Raw genomic sequence first — 18,069 nt, forward strand, 5'->3', positions numbered from 1 at the left:
CCCTTGAGGCGGAAGGTCTGGAGTTACCCCTAATTCAGCCAAGAGTCAGGTAGGAACTATTAATATTAACAGGACCTGTAATTAATGTTTCTACTTAATAGGGTGTTGTGAGAATAAAGTAAATGCATGTAATCCTTTTAAAACTCCACGATTCAAAGTAAACTATGTTATTTCCCTGTTGTCATCTGCATGGTCGTGGTCGGGATTAATGCTTCTACAACCTCGCAGTTGACAGGTGACCTAAATCACTTGATCGCCGGAAACTTTTAGCTTCTTCCTGGTCAGTAGCAGTAGGTGAAAGTTGAAGATGAGTAAGGAGCCCACGTGTTCACCAGGTTAAATGAAAGCAACTAGCCGACCAAGTGTTGCCGCTTATTCAGAAATGTAATAAATATTTAGGAGGAGGCAGGCACAAATAGTTTTAAGCCTGATGAAGGCCGGACTCTTTTGTACTGTCAGTATTGTTCTATAGAAGTGGAATTAGAGCCACGTGTCATTTAAATTTCTCTCGTAGCCACATTAAAAACGGTAAAGAGAATGAAGTTAATTTTAATATTCTATTTTAACACAGTATATCCAGAAGATTGTCATTTACACATGCACTCAGTATAACAAATTATTGAGATATTTTACATTTTGTACTGTCTTCAGAATCGAATACATCTTTTTTGCAATTTGGACTAGCCATATTTTCATGCTCCGTGGTCACATGTGGGTCACCACTACGGAATTGGAGAGCACAGTTCCAGCAGGTCCGACCACCACCTTGCACTAGAAAGTTGAGAAGCAGAAGGACAGGTGCTAGAGGCAGGATTGTTACCATCTTGGTCAGTACCAGCACGGGCCACCAGAAATCTCCCAGACCGGTGGTATGGCCAGGACCATTAGGGATGAAGCCTCCGATGGCATCTCCAAAGGTTGAGGACTCCTTGAATGTTTAGACCCGTTTATTCAGGAGCAGAGAGTATTTTCTAAAATATTTTAGCCAATTCACCTACCTTGAATTCTTTTGAGACTTCATTGCTAGTTTTCATCGAGAAATTAATAAGCTGTTATCTTTGCCAACAAAAACCCATTCCTGACACGCACTATGGTAAGTAGCAAAACATGTTATCATCAGAGATCAAGGTGGTTGAAGTATTTGCGGCTCCATCTCTGGAATGTGGCCTCTCTGGTATGATGCTAGCTAGCCACCCCAGTAGGGTGGATTCCTGATTTCTAGAATGCTGGCTGCTTCTAGGGCATACGTTCAACCAATTAACCCACACAGAATACCACACTGTCTATGCTGAAGAAATTTAAAGTCAACCACAGACATCATGACATCCATGTTGGAAGAAATATTGCCCTGCTTTGTAAACTGTAACTATAGAAATATTCTAGAACTTACAATCTCATCTTACAGACTATGTTGATTCCACAGGTATTCAACACACCTTTTCTGTGCCATGCACTGTGCTGACACTAAGAAGGAAAAAGATACAATCATTGCAGAAAAGTGGGTTTTTTGAGGGGCCCAAATAAATTTTTTTTTTACTAAGTGATTAAGGATGTGCTACTATCTTAATGTTTAGTTTTTCAAAGTGCCCTGCCCCACCACCAACATTCAAGTTTCCAGTTACCATGTGTGTAGCTGCATCTGAGTTAGATGACTCTACACTTCCCTGATTCCTCTAAGGTTTTCCTGACATTCGCTCCTTGTTCATTCAGTAAATACTTTATAAGTACTGTGACCATGCTCTGCTCTAGAGATTAGGGAAATACCGGCAAACAAAACAAGACAAATTGCCTGCTCTCACAGAGCTCACATCTTACGGAGGTATGGTCAGGAGGACAGACAGACGAGAAGCATATACATGAACAAAGGAAAGTGCCGGTAATAGAAAATCCTATGGAAAAACAAAAAGGTAATGTAATAATAACAGCAGCTAACCCATACTGAATACTATGTATTAGCTACTTCGTAGGATGTTTTCCTAAATTACTTTGTACTGAAGGAAGTTAAGGTATAGAATGTTTGCTTTATCTTTCTATTAATGTCACTATGTGTATTTACACTTTGTATATATGACAAATAATAAGGCAAGACATTTAGTATTAAGGTTACTGGATTGGAAGCATGAAGACAGCTTATGTCACTGACCAAATAAATGAGCTTGGCAAATCATTTAATCTCTCCTGGCCAGTTTTTTCAACCAAAAAGAAAGAAAAAGGTTGCTTCTAGGGCCCTTCCCAGCTTCAATGTTCTATGATTAAAATAGAAACTAAGACAAGTATATGTTTTCAGAAAGATCAATTAGGTTGTAAGTACAAAGACAAAACATAGTTCAGATTCATGTATTCCCCAAGAAGCGTCATATACTCCCTTATACATAGGAGGTAGTTTAAAAAAAAATCTGTTGAGTATATTTAAAATTTTTATGTGATTGGTTTTGCAAATAAGTAGATGGATTGAATTATTTCAAAGTCCCTTTCCAGCTCTACTATTCTATGCTTAAACTACAAATAGAGCCAATAGTGTGGCAGATCAATGAGATTTTCAATTCGAGGACAGAAGTCTTATCTTTGATCTACGTATCCCCTTAAATGCCTTATGAAATTCCTTTCATAGCAAGGACTCAAGGAAATATCTCTACATTATAGTTACTTTACTTGCCTTAAGTAAATTTTCAACATTATAACACTGAGTTACTTACAAAACTCATTACTAATTATAATGCCTTTCCACTTCTTACTACCTGAATCTATCTTATAAAAACATGAACAGGAAATGAGTATCTTAGTGAGCAAAAAATTCTGTTCCTTAGTTCCATACTTTAGAATCCACAAATAATAACATGTAAAAGCCCAATACTAATCTAGTGTCATGTATACTAATCTATGTCCCAAGTTTCCTATATTAAAATCAGAAATACGTGAATTCAAATGGCTGAAGAGACTACTCATGTGACATAACTTATGGTGTATGTTCCATTGTTGATTGAAAAACTCATAGTTCATAACTTGGGGAAGCAACCTTTCAGGCACATGGCATGGAATAAAAAGTTAACCTCTTTTTATAAATTTTAAAGGTGGCACATATCACAAGGAGGAAAAAAGACAAGGAAAAAATTTATATGCACCCAAATAAGCACATAACGCCTAATGAAACACATTAAATGGAAACACATGACTTTTCACTAATTCATTTATGCTTCTTTTTAATAGAAATTAAATTAGTCACTTAATGTACATAATGTAGTGTTTGTTTTCCAGTCTAGTTGCTTTACAGCATTAACTTTTGAGTCTCATGGGAAATATTACCAAGGGTCAAGATGGGGTTTGAGGAATGAACAGCGTGAAGCATCCACTGTGCCGAACACAGGGCGAAAGGGGTGGCATTATCTGCAGCTACAACATGAAAAAAAAAAAAGACATATAGACACACAATAGTGTCAACATGCATTATTAACCCAAGATTCAGAGTGAACCCAACCACACATTCCTTTTAGGCTGAGTGCACAGATGGGAAGGGATGGCTTCACGGCGACCCATAGCCATAGTAGTAAGGTTCGTCAGGGCGGAACCCGTAAGCGGTGGCAGGGCGTCCCAGAATGCCGACGGACTGGCCAAAGCCATCCATTCCGAGGCTAAAAAGAGAAGCAGAAATAGTAAGTTATAGTCTTCATCACACATCTACAATGTAAGTAAGAGGCCTGCAATTTTACGTCTCCAAGATTCTCTTCCTAGCAGCAAAAGTGATTTATGTGGGTGGCTATCATGAATTCTTTTTCTTTTTAAAATTTATAATATAGTATAATGAATGTTTACTTCTACCAATGGGTGTTAGAAATGTTGGAAACCTCTGTCATCAGGTACCATTCAAGACAAAAAGGACAGACCAGAAAATTTTTAATAAATTACATTCATATATGGCTTTCATGCCAGAATGTGAAAAAATTTTACATGCTAGCGATTATCAGAAGTACATTGCTAGGGAATAAAATTAAAACTGTAGAAAAGTGAGTTTTGCTGTTTATAATGAGATCTCTTTCATATGAAGATATAGGAGTAATCCACTATTAGTAAGGACATGCAGCTTAAAAACAGGAAATTTTACAAAATTTCTAAGTTAGCCAGATTTGATCTGCAATCCTTCTTCTGACTCCTCAATGCAAACAAACAAACAAACAAACAAAAAACAAACAAACGAAAAAACCACAACTAAATAGTATATGTTTCTTTTGAGTGACAAGAGGATAACTATAAACTTTGGTTCAGTTTAACCCATGGAAATAAAAGAAGCTCAAAGATAACCTTCAGTTAGTTATATATATATATATCTTGATAATGGATAAACTCTGATTACTACTTTAAAAAAAATTATTCTTTCACCTATCAATTATTTAGAAGAGAATCTGTTCTCCAAAGTGCTTTTGAAGGGTCCGAGAATTAGCCAACGCGTAGCAAAATGACAAGCTGTTTACTTTGCCAGGCAAACATGGCAGCTGTAACGTGCTCATGCATACATAGCTCATGCAGGGGGCGCTGGTGAGCTTATTTCCCGTCAAAGGAAATGGTTTATCATGTAAGCTCTGAAAAAATAAATACATTGAAATGATTCAAGATTTGAGATCATATTAGATGGAAGGATACTTTTTGCTTTATCAGCAAAAACTGAATATGATAAAAAAATATGTCCATACAGGCACTAACTTCCTCTCACAACTCCAAATGAGATTAAAACACTTTAGAAATAACTATTAAAATAGTAAGGTTTTAAATAATGTGTGTGTGTGTATGTGCGTGTGTGCATATGTGTGTGTATATGTATGTGTGTGTGTATATGTATGTGTGTGTGTGCATGTGTGTATATATGTGCGTTTATGTACATACTGGGGTAGGAACCAACACTAAATGTAAAGGGTCATAATACATGTAAGGCATATTAGTTATGTGAATCTGCCTTTCAGGGGAAGGGAATTTCTGAAATACAAGTTGTAGCTTGGCATTTGTAGTGAGTGATCCTGGACAAATCAAACTTTTAAAGTTCCTTCTATATCAAAAACTGTGTCTATAATTTCTGAAAGTTGGCTGAAATTTTTAAGTCTGATTTTTATCTTAAAATGACAAAATATAATACAAGCCTGCCCCTCCTACCTTGGTCCCATGGGAAGATTAAATTTTATGATGGAGGGAATTACTCTAGAGATAGCTTTAAAGATGTTTCAGAAACTAATGGACTCTATGAGCTAAGATACACACCTGCATCAGTTTAAAATCAGAGGAAAGGTTGGCTGTTGAAAATTTTTCTCTGGAAGTACTAAGGCTAACATGTATCTAACAATTCTTGACTATATAAAGACTGATTCTATAGCTTGTGGATTTCAACTCCTTTTTTTCATCTTTCTACTTATTACCTGCCTTTAGTCACTCCTTACATTGTTTAGCATCTCTTCTGAGACCCAATAGTGGCAGACTTAAGTTAAACTCATTCATTTTGTCTTTGTACCTCAATCCTAGGGCTATGATGAGAGCTCTTTCAAGAAGGTGGAAACAAGAAGCACAGAGCAGATCAGAGAAAAATGGCCTATGATAACTATTACTAATACTGTTAGATGTTCAAAACAGAACATCTCAGAGAGGAAATTGTAGCAACATGACTATAACTCTATCTAAAAGAAGATGATCGTCAGAAGGGAGTCTGTCAGCCATGTTGGCACAAACGAAGCTCCTCAGAGGCCATGTTGGCAGAACCAACCCAAGCAGTCCCTTGGGGTGACCTGTAACACCCCCCAGGAGCATCTGACCATTCTGGCAGGCTTGTCCTCATCGAGGAAGGGGCCTTGACAAAGGTTCTGAGAGCTTGAGGTCATTATACTTTAAAACGGCAAAATGTTCCATATTTCATTTCTATGACCAACAAGCAAACTTCTGATGGCTGTTTTCCCATGTGGCTTGCCAACAGGGTAAAGAATAAACTTAGACATTATCTGATTTGTGCGATGGGTTTACGTTTCATTGGAAATTGACAGATGGATATCGTGTTGTTTTTTTTCATTTTGTAAACATCAGTCACAAGCTAGGTAAGAATGTACAGCCCAAGCCAGTGACAGCAAGACCTCACCTAGAACACTGATGAGTTTCAGTTTCTGAGCCTGCAAGTTTACTGTGATCCAGTTCTACTTATGCAGAGACATGCATGTGCCCTACAATGTCCAGGACATAATGTCTTATACTTGCGTAGGAGGAAGAAAATTCAAAACCAACTCTTAAAATGACTTTTTCAGGAATTAGCCATCATCTATTAGAGAGGAGCTTGCTGTTTAAAGAAAAGACTGAAACATTACGACCAGTTCGGATGGTACTTTCACGTAAGTCCTCGGTCCTTTTGAATTATGAAAGATCAACTGTATCCATACAATTAATATCTTTTCATTAAAATTCACTCTGAAACCGAATAGTTTCATTCTTTAATCTCTCATTTGGTTCTCACAGAGTGAGGAAATGGCACTTTTCAGGATGCGAACACCTAGAGATGGATATTCTTTTGGGACGTGTGGACATTTACTCTACTTTCTCTCCTGGGATAAGGATGTAGGAACGCTACTGCTGAATCTGGTTCAAAACCAGGAGAGGCTAGTAGTAAGTTTTCCTTTGAACAGAACAAGATGGATTCGTTAGGTAAATTCCTCTGGAAAAGGATGAAAACCATGAATAGAAAAGAGAAGTGTCGCAGCAGAGACTGTGCTTTCCTGATCCATTAAGTCCTAAACTGCATCAAAGGCAGTTGGGCACCCTCGATGTCTAGATACCGTATTTTGGACCTTTAAGTTAGAAAAAAAGTATCAAAATGAAAGCTCTCTCCTTGAAAATAAATAATTGTAGCTTAATGCAAATGGACACTACTGTTTGTTGTGAAAAGGCAACTAAGAAAGGCAAGGCCCCAAAACTCTATCTGTTATTAAGTTTTATGTCCCCCAAACAAAGATTTTTGGGTACCTAGAAAGGAAAATGACTAATTCTCCATAAATTCCTGAGAAGGAAGGGAGACTAAGCTGTGATACGGGCACCTGCTCTTGCCCTGTGTGGTCATTCTGCTTCAGATAAGAGTATGCATGTTTGGCTATTTACAGGGGAACTGAATCCAAGACTGCACGTGTGTCTCTGTATGTACATGTTCTCCTCCTGGGGGTCCTAGTGTCATTTAACCTTTATCCTCAATGTCTAGATTTTGGATCTTTAAATTAGGGAAAAAATATCAAAATGAAAGATCTCTCCTTGAAAATAAATAATTGTAGTTTAATGCAAATGGCTACTACTGTTTGTTGTGAAAAGACAACTAAGAAAGGTAAGGCCCCCAAACTCCATCTGTTATTAAATTTTATGTCCCCAAAACAATGATTTTTGGGTACCTAGAAAGGAAAATGACTAATTCTCCATAAATAACAATTTATATTTAAAAGTCAATACCAAATATAAAACTACACCTAGATTTTATTTAAAACAAAAAATATTTAGAAATCTAATTAGCATTCAGCAAGCAGAACACTGAATTTTCTGTAATATTTACCACGATCCAAACAACATCTTAATGGCATTCATTAGAATTCTAAACTTGAGATGATCGGAGGGGGGAGAAAAGAAATCCAGACACAAGTGACGCTTCCCATGCAGCACATTACAAGGGGATGGCAGCCAGTAAAAGTCCCGGACAGGCCGAGGCTCTTAGTGAACGTGTGTGCCAGAGCTGACATTCCTGCAGGAAGGGAAGAAATTCACCTACCTCTGCTGTGTGTGAGGCTTAATTAGTGCACATTTGTAAAGCACTTTGAAATCCTGGGATGAAAAGTGCTGCATAAGTGAAAAGTATCATTATTTTATTAAAATTAGATAAAAGCAACGTCAGTCTTTTTCGTCTTTGAAATTCCCAAGTTAGCAAAATGGATGCAAGAGTAAATAATGACTAGATAGGTGGATGTTATGAAAAAGTTAAAAAAGAATAGATTCAAGCCAACTTCTCTTTTCATAGGCTCATGGAACCTTTGACTTGGCAACGTTTTCAGAAGTACTCTAGTGCACACTTCCAGCCTAACGGCCTTCTCAGGTCTATCCCATTTTTGTCAGAACATTCCAGAAATGGAGTGTGCTCTGTGTTGTTCAGGCAGTTCACTCCATTTATGGACACGTCAAACTGTTAGAAAGTTCTTGTTCCACTGATCTGAGACCTGGTCCTATTAGTCCTGGAATTACCCTCTGGAACCACACGAGTCAAATTCTTCTTCAATATGACTATTTTACAACTTTCGCCTAATCAGTCCTCATGACTGGGTCTCTAAAATCTTTACCATCAATTTGCTCTCTAAAATAACTCCATTTTAAAAAAAAAATCATTTTCTCAAAATGAAGAAGCTGAAAATAATGTGTTATTTATGATGTGTTCTGAAACCAGTGTAGACTATAATGAGATTCTACTTCTGACTTTCTACCAACGTAGGCTAAAACTTTATTGATCTTAAACAAGTTTTTTAAGGAGTCATTACCGCAACGTGGCTTACACTGAATGTATATGTGTGTGTATACACATATAGACACACATGAAATTTTCATTTATAACAATCATGCTGAATTTCTTATTTTTACCTTGGGTGTTTCTTTAGGGATGCTAGTCTACCTAGGACAAAATCCTTTATGATAATAAATCTATAAATAGGGAATAGTGATTTTTATTAACTACCTATCTTTGTGCTTCATCAGATAATACTAAAAGCTGGAATGCTTGTAAGATTGTCAAGTGGAAGGACTTAACAGGGGCTTTCTTTGGAGGAAACTTTCCAGGTCTAGTATAGAACTGTACGGAATGATAACATCTTTCTAGGATAGTTCATTCATTTTGTCCATATACTGATCACAGAATCGAAATCAGTATGTTTCTCTTCCTTTCTAGGTAGGTGATAAATTGATTACCAGAGTGATTTCAGCTTAAGCATGATTTGTCATGGAAAATTTAGGTCTGTAATAGCGGTCTTTAGTAATAGTGATCCTTTGTCCGTCCATCCGTCCATCCATCCATCCTTATGTCCACCACCCAAATAGTACATGATACCATCGTACTATCATTATGCTACCTTGTGTTTAGGACAGTGTTGAGAGTCACTGTTTAAAAACAAACAAGATGTGGTACTAGGAAGCCATGATAAATAAGACATGGTCCCTGCATGGGCTAGAGACAGCTAACATGGAACAAAATCCCGGCAATAACGTGATGTATTATTACCCTAGTATATTTATAAATTGCTACAGAAGATTGGGAGAGGACCATATATCTAATACAATGTGAGAGTATATTAGAGGTATGTGCACATTGTTACAGAAGTCTCTTGGGGGCTCGAGAGTCTTCACAGAAAAGACTTTGATTTTAATTTTAATACATCCGCTACCTCCTGACATTATATTCTGCACTTTTTGCTTTCATTTCCTATTAGAATGTAAGCACCATTAGGGACTGTGTAATTCATTGTTCTAGCACAAGCGTCTAGCATTGTATCTGATAAGGTGTGACATTCAAGAAGTATGTGACGGCATGGATGGATGCATCTCAAAGGACAGGTAGGACTCTGCAGGTGGACAGAGACTTCCTCATGGCGGGGCAGCCTGAGCAAAGGGCCGCAGAAGGGGCTAAGGCAGGAAACGATTTGTTATGGCTAAAGTGTTAGGTTTACGATGGAAGCAAGAGGCCGGAGATAAGGCTAGAAAGGGAGGTTAGGGCTAGATTTGGAAAGTTCTTTATACGTCATGCTATGACCTATCTGCTTCTGGGGAGTTTTCAATGTAAGAAGGGGAATGACTTAACTTCTGTGCTTTGGAAGGATGATTGTGGTAATAAAGGGCATTGAGAGGCAAAGGCATGGGGAACATTTAAGAGTATATGACATCTGTGAAGTAATGAGAGCCTGTGGAGGCATGGCAGAAAACACAATGATCAAATATGCTACATTTCACGACAAAAAAAAAAATCGTATTGTTTTCCTTTTAAAAAGGGCTTTTTAGTTGTATGTTTGCAATTTGGAAACTGAGAATAAAAGGAAACAATTTCAAAACTGGCTGGAAATTTTAGAAGTTATAGTCAATTGGGAATTAAACCATTTTGCCCTTCTGTTATGGGCCCACGCTTCCTCAAATAACTAAGAGGCCGTGGTATTCCGTGCAGGTGAGCTCAGAGTGTAGGCGCAGTTTGCCTCTGACTTCAGTAGGAGAGGCTGGACTGTTGTGGCAGAAACGAGCAGGTTTTCTTGATATCCTCTTGTGTAATCACAAGAGAAGTGTCGATCGGATGAGATAATGCCTATAAAATTAAAATTACACCGAACATTTGAACAGTGACGCACTATATAATCGAGATTTAAATGTTGGTCATCTACCGACCAACCGCTAGATGGAGAGCTTGTCTTAGCCGTGAGTATCATGCGCTGGACAAAGCTGGAAAGCCAGCTTTCTCAAGTCGAAACTCAGCATATTTCACAGGGCTAGAATGTGGCTTCCATGGCTTTCTCATATAATCGATGCCTTCATTTCCTAAACGTGAAATAATTTACTTGGAGCTAAACAGGAATACCTAGCATTCACATGCAACAAAGTTCTGTGTCGCGGCCTGTGAAAATGCTATTAATAGAAGACGTTGTTGCGTCGGATGCTAAAGAACGTCACGTTTGCACATGTGCAAGTGCCACTGCTGTACAAGAGACACTCGTGTTCATTGAACAGGCCGATAGCCTCTCATTCCTATGGATTTATATGTAGTAAGTCCATATTTTAGGCTGCTCTAAGGTGTTCATTATTGCTTTGAACTTGAGCCTTTGTATTACTGAGAAAAAAAGCAGGTAAAGAGTAGTTTAGTAAGTTTCCCAACATACATCAAGTCTAGCTGTCATTTTCCATTGAGTTTTTACTCTTAATCTTTTATATGCATCATTATCAATTTTCCTTTTATTATGATAAAACTAAATGGCTAAAGAATACTAAAGAATCATATTTTTAGTGAAATCAAAATAAATAATATTTTTTCCCCAAATCAAGGACAAATGATATGAGTAGGGGAGATTGTATTTCAAGTATGTCTATGGAAATTATTTAAAAAAAACAAAACACTTTTCAAAAAAGACACCTGTCAGTTCTAAAGGGGAAAAAACACCACCCTGGGGACAGATCCTTTCAATTTAGTTACTATACTGAGATGCTTCAGATAAAAACTAATTTGTACTAATGACGAGGGAAGCATATGTAAAATAGTCATGGATTTATTCCAAATGGTAAAGAAAATCCATTTCACTGACACTCCTCTACTGTCATTCAATTTACTTCTCTCATTATAAGTGTTAATCAGTTGTTTAACCCATGTCCAGAGTCTAATATTTTAATGTGGAAATGTTGTAGTTGGTACTTTTTCATGTTATATCATCATTGCATTAAGTTTTTCTATTCCTTTTTATTGTTCTATGTTTTATAGCCTCATTGAGATTTTTCTATTACCTCTAGTTCTTGGGCATCCTAACTCTCACTGTTATATCAGACAATTCTCCTTCACGACAGTCCTGTTTTCATGATCTTTGCAATTTTATGTGTTCAGGTTTTTTTGTTTGTTTTTTGTTTTTGCCTGTCTATTGCCCCTTGGGCTTGGAAATATTTCTACAGAGAGCTTCTGTAGTTGTTTATAATATGTCAAGGGTCCTGGAGATTTCACTGTCCTGAAACAATATGAATAATTTCTGGATTTGGGGGTCCCCTCGATTAGGTGTATAGTATAAATTCTGAACCCACTCATGTGTATGGAACAAGACTGTGATTTCTCCTTCTCATGGCTGACCACTCTCCCAACCTAGGTCCTTGGGGCAGAAGACAAGTTTTGGCCATTTCGCTGGGATGGTGAATTAAAATCATCTAGTTCCCTTTTCAACTGAGGGCAACAAGGCAGCCCTTTGAGGTTTCAGACTTTATTTGGGAATTCAGCTCTGTCTTCCTGTACCACATAACCGATACCTAGTTCAACATTCTTGTGGGTGATTCTTTACTGTGCATGTGTGTCACTGGGGGTGTTTCCTGGCTTTGTGAATTTGGCTATAAACGATAAATATTTTGTCCACCATTTCTATATATCTATATGAAAGGGGGCCCTTCCAAGTCAGCTCAGTCTACCATCTTGCTAGAAGTCCCTTCTGTTTTACTCTTATTATCTTCTCTGCACATTCAAGGAAAGATTTTATAAGGCCTTATATTCCTGTGACTCAAAATCGGCTTTTTTGAAGAGAACAATGACTTGAAAGAAACAACTGGAACCATTAGAGGATCTTTTCCTTTTCCTTATTTGCAGCAATTAACAGAAAAAATACTCTAATAGGTGCCTAGTGGAAGCTGTCAGATGTGGTTATCAAGCTGGAGTGAGTATTTACTCAAATCTAAAACGGTCTCAAACCTTTGATCGCAATCTTTTAATGAAAGTATACCATCTAGTCGTCTTTAACTTACATTTCTTCAATTAAGTACAAGGACTTCTTGAAATTGGCAGTTCTATAATATCAAGCAATGCCTCATTTCACACCACCAAACGTGAGGGGAACTTACTGAATGGCTGAAGTAACCCCTGGGTCAATAAACTGGGTCATTAGCACCTCCTTTAAATAATTGTTTGTCTGTTACTGGTTCAACATTTATATAATCTGTCATAATACCTTGGTTTCTGAAGGTACCAAAATTGCTGCTGCAGGCTTAGAGAGTATAATGTAAGTAGCAGTGTTTTCACAGTGATACTTTAACCATCCTGTCTGGTACTGAGTGAGTTAAAGCCTGAACACCACAGCTAATTACTATGTAATGCTAACCTTAGTTGCTGGTTCATTTTGAGACTCTTTAAAATATGAACTGTGTATTTTACCCCTATGCACTCTCTTAATGATTTGTTTTTTTAGACTGAAATCACTTCCAGCCATCAGTTATACTCTTGGTCCCTACATATGCACTTCGCGAAGCACAAATATTTCTTTTTCCTATTGGTCTGCCAGCCCTGTCAGAGCAAATTTCACTTTAAACTAAATGCTATGATACTTAAAACCTCTTGGATTACTCAGGCTGCTAGTGTGATCTATGACCTTCCCAGAATGACAGCTGAACTCTCCAATTTGCTTATGCTGCTCAGGGAACTAGAAAGCACATGCCACAGAGGCAAATGTCTCTGATGCTGAACAGAGATGAGAGTCCTTGTTGGAGGTGGGAGCAGGAGACTATTAAGTACTGAAAAATACTAATAAGAAATGAAAAGAAACTAAACATGCTGTAAAGTCTGAGACCTCAAGCGTAATTCAAAAGTTAATGCTAGTACTGGAGACTTTTTAGTCCTGTTAAAATATGAATAACGACCTTCAGTTACTGTAACCAGAATCTTAAAGTGATAGTGCACTATCAAAAGGAACAAGTTCAAGAGATGCAACAGAATCTAAAATTATCACAAGTACTACACAAAATGGGCTATATCAACTCCCCATCTTTCTTTATAAAGCCGACAGAAATCTGACACAGATGTAATCAACGAGGTGATATGGCTATCTAACATGCACGCTGCCCCTACTGACACATCCGTCTCTCGTAAATGGAAAATTCATGTTAAGCTTCTGGTAAAACCTTGTCTCCAAAGTCCTTAAATAAATAATACAGTTTGGGAATATTTTGACATAGTTTTGAAACTTTTCACTTTTACTACTTTACATAAGAGGTGGATAAATGTTTGCTGTAAAAAAATAAAATCTCAAGTCTTATCAAATGCACGAAGCTTAATACAAAGCTTCCCATTCATGTCATGTCTACTTATTCATTTACTTGTCTCAATAATTTTCAGGCTAAATAACCTACAAATTACCTTTGGCTGATAAAAGTCAAGTGGTGGCTGATAAGACTATTTTTTTCTAGCTAAATCAAACGAAGTCGTATTTTTCTAAAAATGCGGGTACAAGTATGGATCATAGAAACTGTATTTAAGCAAATTAAAAGTGCATGATTTTAAATAGCTGAGCATGAAAGTTTGAAAATTTGATTCTAAGTTTATAATACTATCAAATATACAATGAAAAGCCGTTTCCTTTCGTTATTAAAATATTTTAAAACCTCTATGTTGGGCAGTGTTATACAAATACTTTCAGCCACTAAATCAGTATTTCAGCAATCAATACAGGTCAGGTAAATATGTCATAGCTATCGAGTGTCCTTTGAAGTATTTAGGAACTCAGTATAGTGTATAATATACCAACAGTGCATTTAGCACTGGAAGAATTGGTACGAAAGTAAATATCTCCTCTTAAATTTTACAAACTCTCTTGGTCCTTGAGAATCCATTTGTTATATTATGGATCTGTAAAAGCAAACAAACAAACTGAAATAAGGTAAATTCGTTTTCCACTTAGGTCTAGGGCTAACTTTACATTGTCAAGATACGGACTGACGCAAGTCATGCTGATCAACCAGACTGCGGTCCCCTGATGATAAAGCGAGTTATGTCCGTATCATCCTTCCCAGGGTGGGGCTACGCACCCTTTGGGCCCACACTGAGTTCACACCAAACAGATGCGGTGTAGACTGACATGTAGAAGTACATGGTCCTAGCAGACATATTTCTAACTTGTACCTTATTACCATATTTTAAAGCTATTATTTTCAAAGCAACATAAGGAAACATCATACTTCTGTTCTTTACCACCGATGTACATGGGCATTTTCCTCCCTTAATTAAAGGACTAGCAGTTATGTTTATTAAATTCAGCAAAACTGACTTAAGTATGAACATATGAACAACTCCTGAGTTTTCTTAATGTTAGTGGGGTGCAATGACCTCAAAACCAGAATATAATACGATTTCTGTCTCTACTGATATAACTTGTTTCAGTCATTATCTGTAACTTTCTTTGTCATGATTTTTTTTTTTTTGTAAACTAAGAATAATGTCTATTCCTTTGCATCTCTCTGCCTTGAGATTATATTTCCAAGTCTCTCACAACAACAGAACACAGACTCTATCTTTAGAGTATGTATTTGGTGTTATTATAGTCATGACATATGAAATGATAAGAGCCTTCCCTAAAAATACTTAGGAAATTCTGGCTCTTGCCACCTAAACTAGACAGTGAAGAGATCCTCTCTCATACTTGGCATGCTTCTTACACATGCTTTCTGTTTGCCTGGACAGGGCTTTACTTAATTCACAGAGAGTTATGCCTACTCACGGACACCCAAGTATTGTTGCATTAAAATAATGCCATGGCCAATCATACCATCCTTTTACCACAGTGAGACTGGACTGCTTGTATAAATGGGTTATTCAGTCAAAACCCTTCAGATTCTAAGCCACGGCTGATGCAAATGACACGATACCTTTAGCGATGAGAACTACTGGGAAAGTGTCTTTACTACCTTTTTCATCTTATTTTACATTCAGTGAGTTTATTTTGAAAGTAGTAAATCAAGGGTAAGGTTTCTATTATTTCACACGAATTGTCACTGCCCACGTTGTACACGTTCCTGTACTCAGGCTTACTAGCTCAGGCCCAGGTCACGAAGGTGTAATTAAGGTGGAGTAGTTTCACTCTGTCATGTTCCTTGTCTTGGGGTTGTGCCAACCTGACAGTCCGGGACTTATAAGGAAAGCTGGGAAGCTCTGAGGACAATTCTCCAGGGAGAAGGGAATGCACCATACGTTTCTGAGATCACACGCAGGATAGGGTTTTAGGCAGCATTGCGAACTAGCTCAAAGGTACCTTGACCCTTGAACAGCGCCGATCCACGTCCACGCGGTTTTTCAATAGCTGGTACAGTTCAAACCGTGTTGCTCAAGGATCAGATCCTCGGTTGGGAATCTGGGAACACGGAGGCCAGCTCTAGTTATGGGCGGATTTTCCAATGCCCAGGAGATGGGCGCCCCTAACCCGCACGTTGTTCAACTGTATATCTACCTTAGTTATTTCAAGGATGCAGGACAAGGAAAGGTTACAAACTGATCTATTTTAAATGACTAAGGTGCCCACTTACTGATAGCAAACAGTACCACCCTCCGCCAGACTTTGGGGGGAAAGGCAAATTGCAACTGTAAGAAACTTTAATAGTTTCTCTTTTGCCCTTAGTGTATGCAAAGAATGAGTTAAATTATGATAGTCCAATATTTATAAAGTCCTTAAAACCCAGACACCTTTTTAAAAAATGTTTTTTGAGACTTTTAAAAAATTCCTGTGTATTTACCACACTTCAAAAGGTATCTAAGCAAACTTTGTATACCCCAGTAAATACAGCTTTATGGGGTTTCCTGTATCAACTTCAAAAGATGTAATTTTTAAGGTAATGTTGCAATTTTAAAAGCTTACATGCCTAACTATGGCCAGAGAAGCCCCCTCCCATCCTTTCACATTTGAGGGGTACTGATACTGTCCACAAAAATTAGGATTCCTTTTTAAGATTACGTTGCCTTTCAATTTCTGACAGGCCAATATGAACGTGCTTTGTTTTTGGCTGGAAAAATCTGAAATGGAAAGAATTTCTGAAAAAGTGGGCTGTATCAACTTTAGGTAAAGCTAAAGAAACAAAAAAAAGCTTAAAGATATACGAGTGCGTATACTACGTATGTTACGTTAAATGAGATATAACGCTGTCTTATATCCACAAAAGAGGAGATATTCAGGAAATTGTTAATTATGCTCTTGTTTATAAGTCTATTCAAATAACTTTAACTTTTAATCTTTACCTTAATCACAGGGCACAAAAAAGCATTTGTTGATCGTGCCTCATGAGTCTGATATGAGACCACAGAAATATGTAGCTTTTTTCAAAAAACCAACATAGACATACAAAGATTTCATATTCACCAAGAAATAACTTCAATAGAAATATATTTTAGAAAATTACTTAACACTCTCAAATATAAAAATAAATATCATTTGAAATTAGATTCTATTACAGAGAGCCATACTTATCTCTTTGAAATAGGTGTGAGTTCTAATTAATTGATGGGGCACTAAGTACTCGTGAGATTACCACAGTGATCTGGGCTGCTACTGAAAGGCTGCAAGTTGGCCTAACATTCCTACAGGTCAAATCTATACAATGATCGTCCAGAATTCATCCCCTTAACTCAGACATCTCCTCCATTTCCAAATAACTATCAATGGGGGTTTACTGCCTTTTTTAAATGAGAAAACCTGATCCATTTTAACAAATCCTTTGTTAATATATGGTGATGGAAGAAGAACTGACTCTAGGTGGTGAACAATGTGATATATAGATGATGTATTATAGAATTGTACAGTTGAAAACTATGTAATTTTACTAACCATTGTCACCCCAATACATTTAATTTAAAAAAAGGAAAAAGAAGAAGTTTTGAGAATTCATCAATAGCTATGATGTCAGTGTTTTTAAGTTCAAAGACGAAAATATTTTGTCACTTGTTCCCTTGGGAATCTCTCTCTCTCTCTGTCTCTCTCTCTCTGTCTCTCTGTCTCTCTCTCTCTCTCTGTCTCTCTCTCTCTCTTTTCCTTCCCTCATTAAATGAAAGGTTTCTACTTAGTAAACCTTTCACGAGATGGGAGGCATTGAAATCAACATTTACAATAAACTCATTCATACAAGAGCTTTCCTCAAATCTCACAATTGCTTATGTTATGTTTGGTAGGACACAGCTGTGTGTGAAGGGAAGCATTATCTCCATCACAAAGCCACAACAGGGTGCTACTAACCCTTCCAAAGAGCTTATTGTTATAATGAAGTAACTAAATTCTAGTGAACTACCAAACCATCAAAGTGCAATGTTTTATTAAACAGCCTATATCCTCAGGAGGTTACATTTCAATAATAACGTGATTCTTTCTCAAATACTGCACTACTTGGCATAAAATGCAAAATAAAAAACAAAAAACAAACAAACAAACAAAAAACCAACAACAAAAAACTGAATCTATAAATCTATTTCCCTTTTTAATCTAAGAAAATTCATCACAGTATCTTAATTTTTTAAAATTTTATCTTTTTTCCATCTTTGAGACATAACACATATAATATTGTCAG

The 18,069-nt window shown here is 37.1% G+C and overlaps 1 protein-coding gene across 2 annotated transcripts in view; it reads right to left on the reverse strand.

Annotated features, from left to right (window-relative positions):
* Positions 1–3,183: 3,183 nt before the first annotated feature.
* KIFAP3 (kinesin associated protein 3) overlaps positions 3,184–18,069 on the reverse strand; it is a 114,981-nt gene continuing 100,095 nt past the window's right edge. Inside the window, exons 20-21 of one of the 2 annotated variants that reach the window (XM_019716384.2) lie at positions 7,766–7,833; positions 3,184–3,629 (exon numbers count right to left, since the gene is read on the reverse strand). In XM_019716384.2, coding sequence (XP_019571943.1) covers positions 7,788–7,833 — 46 coding nt within the window. In that variant the 3' untranslated portion in view covers positions 3,184–3,629; positions 7,766–7,787. The remainder of the gene's footprint in view (positions 3,630–7,765; positions 7,834–18,069) is intronic. The other variant, XM_019716383.2, reaches the window with a different exon arrangement.

This window comes from Rhinolophus sinicus, linkage group LG17, assembly GCF_036562045.2.
Source record: "Rhinolophus sinicus isolate RSC01 linkage group LG17, ASM3656204v1, whole genome shotgun sequence".
Lineage (NCBI taxonomy): Eukaryota > Metazoa > Chordata > Mammalia > Chiroptera > Rhinolophidae > Rhinolophus > Rhinolophus sinicus.